Consider the following 10,465-nt stretch of genomic DNA (forward strand, 5'->3'; position numbering starts at 1 on the left):
CCTTCTGGACTATAATATACTACAGTTTTTTACAATTGTTTACACACGTTTTCAAAACTCTGTGTCTATTTTTCAAAACTCCACACACAAAACCCACAACTGCTCACACAAAATGCAAAATGCCCCAAATCTCCAGCAAAATGACACACAACATTCAAAATGTCAAAAACACATGTTTAAAGCAAACATTCGCCTCACATTACAAACACTTTTGTCATAATATGACATTTTGGATACATCATGTACACACTGTTGCTCAAAACCTAAAGCTCTTCTGTCTTAGGCTTTCTATATGTATTTCCATACAAGAGTGAAAGTTACTGTATCAACAAAGAGAAGTTGAAATACACAGTAAAAATGCAAGCAATGTTGAAACCAAAAATAGTGATTTTTCCCAAATAATTTGCTGTTGTGAATACAGTATTTTACAGCAAACAAGAAAAAAAGCAAAGAAGAATACACTGACCACCAGATGTGGATGGAGTTTGGAAAACACTGATTTTGTTTTTTTCTAAAGACAAGTGTGTGTGTGTGTGTGTGTGGGGTCATGTACAGTATGTATTCATAGGCCTATAGACCCTTTCAACTGCAGAAACAAACAATTCTACAGTAAGCGTTCCATTTTCTGGAGGCACAAAAAAATGTATTGAGCTAATGGTACTGTAACATGGTGACATGGAAATAGAGTAAAAAGACAAATTTTAATAAAGTCAACTTTTTGTAGAACATTACTGTAAGCTAAAGTCCGATTACTGTATTTTCTCTAATTTTCAAAGTATCTGCGTTGGTTCTGAAAATTTCAACCGGAAATCCTCTAGGAGCAGATTGAAAGGGTCTATCCCTATATAGAGAGTATATCTATTCATAGACCTATACTAAGGCAATGATTGGATGGTGTTCAGTAAAGAGTGTTTGCACATGTGAAGAGAAAGAGTGAAGCACTGGTGATTTAGTGTGCCATTTTGATGGGTTGTGTTTGAAGAACGAAATCAAGTTACTTCCTGTTAGAATTTTGTGTGTTAGGTAGAAAATTGTGTGTTGTGTTTTGCAAAATGTGTTTTAGTCAATTGAAAACTGAGTCAAACACTAAGAATTAGTGTATGGTTTTGCAGATTTGGTGTCGGGTTATGATGTTTGGAGGACATGTTTAGAAAATTGTGTTTTTTTTTTTCATTTGCTCCTTTAAATAAGTGTATAGAACAGGTTCCTTCTACTTATGCTATTGAAATCTAATAAAAAGAAACTTAAACTAATGAGCTGAAACTATTGTTAAATATTCTATTGTTCAGTTTCTTGATCATTGGCTATTTTAATATAAATACCCCAACCTGAAACTGCAGGAGGCTTTTGTTGCGGGTATAGACCTACTGGAGGGCCCTTGCCTCATTTTTTTCAATGCAATGCTTCATGAAATTAAGTCTTCATTTTTAGTCATTGCCAGCTCTTCCGCTTAAATGTATTAGAATTCCCTCCGTTACAGTCTGTGCATTCCTACGACTGATGAGGAAATATCTTGTTCTCGATATTACAGCGCCCCCTGGTGGTATTCCAAACACATTGGTGCTGCCCTATATTTCAGCGCACGACAGGATCATGCTCAAAGTCATATTCAGAGCTGCATGACGCTCATGTAACTGTGTCTGATCATGTGGAAATTAGGTTTCCATCAAAACATCTAGGGAAGACCTTAAATATATTTTTCTCCATCAAGAAGTGCCTTGGCCAAAACAATTTGGGCAAAACATGACTTGCGGTCTGGAAAACAGGTAATAAAAACGAATAGCCTTGAACAATGCACGACAATATGAACAAAACCACTTAAAATCTTTAAAACAGAAATACACATATGTTTTATTTGTTCTCCATTTTATGACGTTAATTCTATCTTCTTTTTCGCAGCGAAATGGTTAAAACGGTGTTTCAATGGTTCAGGTAGCCTGCAGAGTCAGAATTAGTCAGATTTCCAAAAGTTGGTCTTTGTATTAATCACTATGCCTGGAACAATAGTCACTGTAGTCTTGATGGAGAACAACTAGCACAATTCAATTACTATGATGAAGTAACAGGGTTGCAATGCTGCTACCTAATCTCATTGCACTATTAAATGTGGTGCAGTGCATCGACGTCCTCACTCCGTCAACACTTCGGACAGACCAGACGTCCTCCCGCTGACTGTAGACCTAGTTTTACGCGCCACCTGTTGCTGTACTCACGCATAGGACCAACGAAACTTGGTGGAACTTGAGTTTGCGTTTAGCCCAATCTGATTTTCTTCATCGCGCTTCGACACTCTGCACTGGACATGTGGTGGATGCTGTACCCGCGATGGATTTGGTTTCTTGTCGGACACCTCTGCTTTCTGCGGTTGGACTCTCTTGTCAGGGCGATGGCTGTGCCCAAGCTCGTTTATTCACACGCGGGAATGTGCCCCAATGAAATGAACCCAAACCTGTGGGTGGATGCCATGAGTACCTGCGAGCGGGAGTGTGAATCCGATCGGGTGAGACTTCAAGCGCCTGTCGCTTTTCCACAAAGTTGAATATCGGGGGGCATCACTGAACGAAAGATGTTGATTTATGACGCGCCATTATGGAAGAATAAGGACAAATGATTAGCATGAGCATGGGATAATGAGATGTAAATTGAGCAATTGATGCAAAATAATTCAAGCCATGAGATACTCTCACCACGAAGCCTGCTTGTGTGTAGATTTAAATAAGAATTGAGTGATGCATTGTTATTTAAACTACATATGTGCAATTTTGCCAATCCATAAGAGAATTTGTTTTGCATTTAGTGATATTTGTGTTTTAAAAAATTCTATTGCTGCCAACTTTTTGAAAGCTCATTTGTTGAGTCTGTTCGTCCCTTTCTTCTTTCCCCCTTGTCTCTCTACCAACAAAGGACTGTGAAACATTTGAGAAATGCTGTGCCAACGTTTGCGGACTCAAGAGCTGTGTGGCATCCCGCTACTTTGACATCAAAGGCAAGAAGGGGCCCGTGGGGATGCCAAAGGAGGCGACGTGCGAGAAGTTCATGTGCAGCCAGCAGGGTTCCGAGTGCGACATCTGGGACGGCCAGCCTGTGTGCAAGTGCCGGGACCGCTGTGAGAGGGAGCCCCACTTCACCTGTGCCTCGGACGGCATGACCTACTACAACAAGTGCTACCTGGACGCCGAGGCCTGTAACAAGGGCGTCACCATCACCGAGGTGTCCTGCCGCTACCAGCTGCCCTGGTTCAACACCAGCCCCCTTCCCGAGGAGACCACCTTAAACCCCACCACCGCCCAGCTGGAGACCACCCCCATGGACATCCAGCTGCCCATGATGACCAACAAGCCCATCCACCAGTCGGTGTTCGTGGGCGAGACGGCCAGCTTCCTGTGCGAGGTGGTGGGCCGCCCCAAGCCCGAGATCACCTGGGAGAAGCAGCTGGCCGGCCGCGACAACCAGGTGATGTGGCCCAACCATGTGCGCGGTAACGTGGTGGTCACCAACATCGGCCAGCTGGTCATCTACAACGCCCAGCTCCAGGACGCCGGCATCTACACCTGCACGGCCCGGAACCTCGGCGGCTCGCTGCAGGCTCACTTCCCCCTGTCAGTGGTCAAGCGCGAGCAGGTCTTCGCGGCTGAGGAGGGGCAGCCAAAGGGCAACAGCAGCAGCGGCGGCAGCGTCCGGCTCCCCGCGGAGGAGTGCCTCAAGCCGCCGGACGCGGGCGTCTGTGGTGAGGAGAGCGTGAGCTGGTACTATGAGGCCAAACGGAACAACTGCTTCGCCTTCACCTACAGCCAGTGCAACAAGAACCGCAACCACTTTGACAGCTACCAGGCCTGCATGCTGTCGTGTGGGGCAGCCGAGGTGACCGCTCCCTGCTCCCTGCCGCCCGTCCAGGGCCCCTGCAAGGCCTACGAGCCACGCTGGGCGTACAACCGGGCGCTCAAGCAGTGCCAGTCGTTCGTCTACGGCGGCTGCGGTGGCAACGAGAACAACTTCGACAGCCGGGAAGCGTGTGAGGACGCCTGCCCATTCCCCAAGGGCAGCAACTGCAAGGTGTGCAAGCCGCGGCAGAAGATGGTGGCCAGCTTCTGCCGCGCGGACTTCGTCATACTGGGCCGCGTGACGGAGCTGACCGAGGACCAGGACTCGGGCCATGCGCTGGTCACTGTGGAGGAGATCCTCAAGGACGACAAGATGGGCCTCAAGTTCTTCGGCAAGGAGCCGCTGGAGGTGACACTGCTCAACGTGGACTGGAGCTGTCCCTGCCCCAACATCACGCGAGGCGCCGACGCCGGACAGCTCGTCGTCATGGGCGACGTGCACAACGGCATGGCAGTGCTCCAGCCCGACAGCTTCGTGGGCGCCTCCTCGACCCGGCGGGTACGCAAGCTCCGCGAGGTGGTCAGCAAGAAGACCTGTGACTTTCTCAAGGATCTAAGTGCCGCCTAGGCGAGACGAGGCGTGAAGGACGGTGACCTAGTCCGTCCACTAGGGCTGTGAACTTCTCTGACCGTCATCTGGACTCAATGACTCAATGGCTAATTGAGTCCATGATGGATCAAGCCCTACCAAGAGATGTAATGATGAATTTAATATCCACATTTCACAAATGGGACTTTATATATAAATGTATCAGAGTAGTAAAAATCATATATATATATCATTTATCTAACAGATGTATAACTGATTGTTCCATCCTAAAAGATTTTATCTTATGTATCCTATATGAATCTAGCTTTGAGCGGAAACTTAACTTTTCTTTCAAGCACTTATACTGTAAAAGGCATAGGTAAGAATATTTTAGTGCAACTAAAATTGTTCTTGGTGTTTTTAAAATGAAAATTTCCTTCTTGTCAGAAGTACATGTATGCCTACTGGGCAATAATTGAAGAAAAATCCATAACATGGTGACTTTCAGTGAAGGGGCATTCAGAATAGCAGCTTGCAGTAAACCTTTAACTTATATACTGAGTAAATTCTCAGCTGATCACCGTAAAAAAGGTTATATTAAATATCAAATCAATATATGACGACAGAACATGTAATGTTTATGTTCTTGCACCTTGTAATTCTATTTTATGAAAATACATAATCTGCTCTCTCTCTCTCTATATGTATATATATATATTACTTTCTGTATATTTATTTGGTTCGTTTCATTTCAAACTACAATTAACTTCTGTAGTAGTTGCTTTGAAAGTGAAGTGTTTCAAAATCCACAAAAAATCTCTTGTAGACAATGTACATAATATGAATGAGATAGCCCCCCTGTAAAGAAATTAAAGCAACTCTAAATCAAAACCCTGATTTTGCCTTTGTTTAGTAGCCTAATGTTGAAATGTGAGTTCTACAAGTTCCATCCTAATTGTTCACAGCGAGTTAGGATACTAGGATAGTGAGTTAGGATAAGGATACTTTATGATAGAGAATTCCCTGACTGCAGCCATTGTCGGTCAACCTGCACATTAATTCTGGCGCGGGTCACATTCTTGTTGGGCTCTGTAGTGGTAGGGGGAAGGTAGCTCTTGAGTTCCCCCTCTTCTCCGCCCCTCAGACCATGTGTTGTGTCTGCATCTTAGGGTCTCCCACACTCAGCGTCGCGCAGACCTTTCATGTGCAAGAGAGCCGAGGGGGCCCCCAAAGTCTTCCAGCATCCCGCTGGCCCCTGCGCTGCACCTCCCCCCCCCCGCCCCTTCTCCCTCTCCCCCTCCCCCCATGCCCCTCATCTGGGCCAAGCTCCAGCCACGCAGTGACCCTGTCGGGGATGGAGGGAGTGGGGAGTTGGGGGGGGGGTCTCGAAGCACAGATAGAGTTCTGTTTTAAAGGCAGCCTTTGAACTTTTGACTCTGCAGTGGGCTGTGCCGAACGGGTGTTCGGCGATGGTGGTGGTGGTGGTGGGGTGTTGGGGGAGGGGCGGACACATGGCTTTTTCCCAGGGGGCCTCAGCCGTCTGTGACCCTGGGGCCTGCGCACAGAGCGCAACCCATGACCCCGTAAGCCGCTCATGAAAGGAGGACGGAGGGGGAGTGAGGAGAGAGAGGGATGGAGAGGAAAGGGGGCTGTTTCATTAAAACCTGTTGACAAGTGTCAAGTGTGGCTGTGCGGCTCAAGTTCAGCTGAGCTTCGGCTGGCCTGCTGAAAACAACAACAGCTACAAAGGCCCACTCCCCCACCCCCCTTCTCCCATAGCATCACATTCCATCACAAAAGAAATGATCAACGCTCATTCACTACTGGTGGTCGAGCAGTTTGTTTACATGACAAAACTGAAAACATATGCAGGCATATCCTCGTCGGACATAGATATTTCACTTGTATAACATCTCAGTAGCAGTTCTGCTAAGTGAATTTCATGGCTGAATGGTTTTCTGGTGCTACACCTCCAGCTTCGGACACAGCGCATGCTGTGGCGTTTACATGTGGAAGTGGAAGTCGAGCTGCTTCACATACACACGTGATACTAATTAGGAGAAGAAACAAACATAATCGGAAAAAAATGTGTCTCACCCACATGCATTTCAAACACAGCAGGCCGTCTCGCAACCAGCCTCACACCACTGGCAGTCTGGCTACAGGAGGAACCAATATTTTCTTTCAGATGTTTTTTGTTCTGAGATGTCGAACGCCCCCCCCCCAATACTCCATTAAAACTATCATGTCAAAATGTAACACTGAAGTGCGCTGACAATACTAAAGATTTCTATCAAAGAAATGAAGTCTTAAAGTTATATGTTGGACTTGTAGATGCTGTGCATTATAAACCTCCACATCTCAATTTACCCAAAAGGAAAAATAACAGTTCAGTATGTAAAACAATTACTGAACATCACCCAAACCCAACCCCTAACCATAACGTTAATCTTACAGTTTTTCTCAGTCGCTTTGGTGCTATTCTCACATCACTATTAACATTTGCACAGCAGTTAGTGCATTTCTCAAAACAATTAGTGCAAACTGCAAAACTTAGTGGATGACCTGCAAAAGCACGTCACTTGCTCAAAATGGATAGTCCATTCCTCAAAAGCACGTATTCATGTCAATGAAACTGTCAGTGTCATCAAAATGAGAAGTCTTGACACCATCGTTTATGAACAAGATAGTCAAATGGCTTTGTCATGTTTTCATTATGACAGTTCTCTCAGTGTTTTCCAATGCAAAAAAAGGGCAGAAAAAAAGGTGACACTACCTGAACATGCTCAAGACAGCACTATACACTACTTGTACAACCATTTGAAAACTACAGTAAAGTTACACATTGCTGTAGTTAGGGGAGTAAGTGAGTACAAGACACTGAATACGTACATTTTTACTGTATGCTCTTTGCAATTCTACAGCATTGTGACAGAATTTGATAACTAGTTCAACAATTGTGTATGTAATGACTCAAGCAATGAAATGAAGACTATTAGTTTTATAGGGAACGACTATTCAGCATCCATAAGTATAGTTCATTTTGACTGACATGACATAAGCAAATGATAATGTTAAAAAACAGCAGAGAATTGTATGAAAGCAACTGATACATGTCCAAAAGCATTTTCAATTTGTTCAGAGGAAGGAGAATTTGCTACAATGATGTGCACTAATGACTAAATGTTGTGGAGGTTGAACTAATAGTTATGAGAATTTTCATTCTGATCTGCAAAAAGCACCAAAGCGACTGAGAAAAACTGTAAGGTTAACCTTAACCTTAATGTAGTTAACAGTATCGACAGATAGTTTGTTTGAACATCTAAAGAAGTTGTACATACAAGTTGGACCAAATCAAGAAACCCCTGTTGCCACTGATCACTCCCCCTAGATAGATAGATAGATAGATAGATAGATACTTTATTGATCCCCAAGGGGAAATTCAAGTAGTGTACTCTAGTACTCTCTGCAGGCTATCTGGTCCGCATTTCTCATGCAACTTAGCCTACTTCTCAAATCTGACCTCAGCCATAGATTTCATGAAACTTGGCCCACTTCTCAGATCTGACCTCAGCCATAGATCTTTCTGCAGATGTTCAGGGGGATTTAGATATGCTCACTGTTGGCCTCTTCACAGCAGTCCTGTGTTCTGTCTCCAATCATCCCCTAGTGCCTATTGGAGTGTTTGTTCTTTGTGCTGGAATATCCTTATGAGGTGCCACAAGTAACAGACCTTTCCACATACAGAATGCATTCTGTGCAAGGAACACACTGACTTTATTATGGTGCCATGTAAAAAAAAACATTAACACAGCACTGTGCCCACAACATATTGTAGAGAGCACCTTCTTCTTTCCTCCACAGAAAAACAAAACAGATTATTCAACCTGAGTTATGTCAGTAACAGTGATACATGTTTCCATAATGAATTTATATTCCATAATTAATTTTGTGGTACAGAAGGTTAGCCTGGCTAACAGAGTCTGGACCCTATCAACTCATTTTTGGGCTTGACCCTAGTAGACTAAAATTATTATATTATTATTTTTTAGACAGACATCCGTGTCGTTTAATACTGATGTGCTGAGTGCAGGCATTTGGGTACAAAAATGTGCCTTAATAGTATTCTTCTGACTGTAATCGTATAATATGGAGTGAGAATTGTCTCAAAATGATTTAAATATATAAAAGGATATATATACATATACATACATTTATAAATATCCAAATACAAAATACAAATATAAAAATGTGACATACAAATAAATAAACAAATTTATATAAATAAACGTGTCTTTGTAAATATATTTTTTGATTTGAAAATAAATATGCTTGACTTTGTATGTGGAATCTGCATTTGTGAATCTCCTTTTTTTGCTTTTATGTCGATGGCGTAATTTTGAGACATTCCTACTGCACACCAAGATCCACAAATAAATACCACTAGATTTGAATGCGAAGACACCCTCCACTGAACAACCAGTCGATGGCAGTGTTGTACAACATGTCTGTTATCAACTGAATCTTTCCGACGCTGTTTTCCCTAGTTCAGTTCAGTCAAGTGGTCTATGACTAGCAGGATTAACGACATTGAAGACACTGGATTAAATGGATAGGTAAGTAATAACAACTAGCCAGTACGATTTATTATCGGTTTTGATGTGTAGTGCCATTTTTAATTTCATAGACTGTATAAATAAGTCCATTTAGCAATATTGACATTAGGCTAATGGCAGTCTGTCAGATAGTGATCTCAGCTGAGCTGGCTCTCACGTTATGTTAACCTAGAAGCTATGTTAACATCTGTAACATAAGATCTGCAACATCTGTAAAACAGCGAACACGAACACAGCCTGTCACTTGAGTTGCAAGACACAATAACTTTAGGGAAAACTACATTTTATTTTAAGGGGCCCTAAATCGGTTTTAAAGGAAATCTTAACTTAATGTGTTTTGTGCAGGCACCAACATAGCTGAACAGGCACCAGCTGTTTAGCTAGCTGTTAACGTTAGCAGCTGTACGCTGACTAAATTGACTTATTTATACAGTCTATGAAATTAAAAACGGCACTACACATCAAAACCGATAATAAATCGTTCTGGCTAGTTGTTATTACTTACCTATCCATTTAATCCAGTGTCTTCCATGTAGTTAATCCTGCTAGTCATAGACCACTTGACTGAACTGAACTAGGGAAAACAGCGTCGGAAAGATTCAGTTGCTATCAGTTGATAACAGACATGTTGTACAACACTGCCATCTGCTGGTTGTTCAGTGGAGGGTGTCTTATTTGTGGATCTTGGTGTGCAGTAGGAATGTCTCAAAATTACGTCATCGACATAAAAGCAAAAAGGAGATTCACAAATGCAGATTCCACATACAAAGTCAAGCATATTTATTTTCAAATCTCGAAAATATATTTACAAAGACACATTTGTCACATTTTTATATTTGTATTTTGTATTTGGATATTTATAAATGTATGTATATGTATATATATCATTTTATATATATTTAAATCATTTTGAGACAATTCTCACTCCATAGTATAAAGCCCACCCCATTTCATATAAGTGTGGTTGTGATTGGTCCCCTGGGCATTTTAATGCATGGGCTTATTGGATCTTGAGCCATCAACCAATCAGGGGACTCATACCACGTTTTTATTTTAATTTATTTTTTTTGGTTTGTGAAGTGCCTGGTTGGTTTGAAACCTAATTGCAAAACCCTTTACTCTTTCTGAATTATTGACCCACAGTGATACCTAATAATCCACTACTCCACAGCACCATCTGATGGTGGGGCAAGGCCCCACCTGCCCTTAATGTAAGAAGGCAAAGGCAAATAGGTAAATAGGTAAAGGCAAATTAAGTAGTAGTTTATTTGTACTTAAGTAGTTAACTAGTAGTAGTTGCACCGCGCTTGACTTTTCCTAACGGCAAAGATGAAGCGATTATATATCTACATTAAAGGGAAACTTGGCAGGATTTCCCCCTCTGCTGGAGAAATTGTGCATTATGCTATTTTAAACTGTGGGAAAAGGTAACGATAAAG

At 42.7% G+C, this 10,465-nt stretch overlaps 1 protein-coding gene across 1 annotated transcript; it reads left to right on the forward strand.

The window, feature by feature from the left end:
• The first annotated feature begins 1,580 nt into the window (after window positions 1-1,580).
• wfikkn2a (info WAP, follistatin/kazal, immunoglobulin, kunitz and netrin domain containing 2a) lies at window positions 1,581-5,301 on the forward strand. The gene is made up of 3 exons (XM_048245911.1): window positions 1,581-1,766; window positions 1,900-2,500; window positions 2,905-5,301. The coding sequence occupies exons 2-3, from the start codon at window positions 2,303-2,305 to the stop codon at window positions 4,447-4,449; spliced, it is 1,743 nt and encodes a 580-aa protein (XP_048101868.1). The 5' UTR covers window positions 1,581-1,766; window positions 1,900-2,302; the 3' UTR covers window positions 4,450-5,301.
• The last annotated feature ends 5,164 nt before the right edge of the window (window positions 5,302-10,465 follow it).

This window comes from Alosa alosa, chromosome 6 (genome assembly GCF_017589495.1).
Source record: "Alosa alosa isolate M-15738 ecotype Scorff River chromosome 6, AALO_Geno_1.1, whole genome shotgun sequence".
Taxonomy (NCBI): Eukaryota; Metazoa; Chordata; class Actinopteri; order Clupeiformes; family Clupeidae; genus Alosa; species Alosa alosa.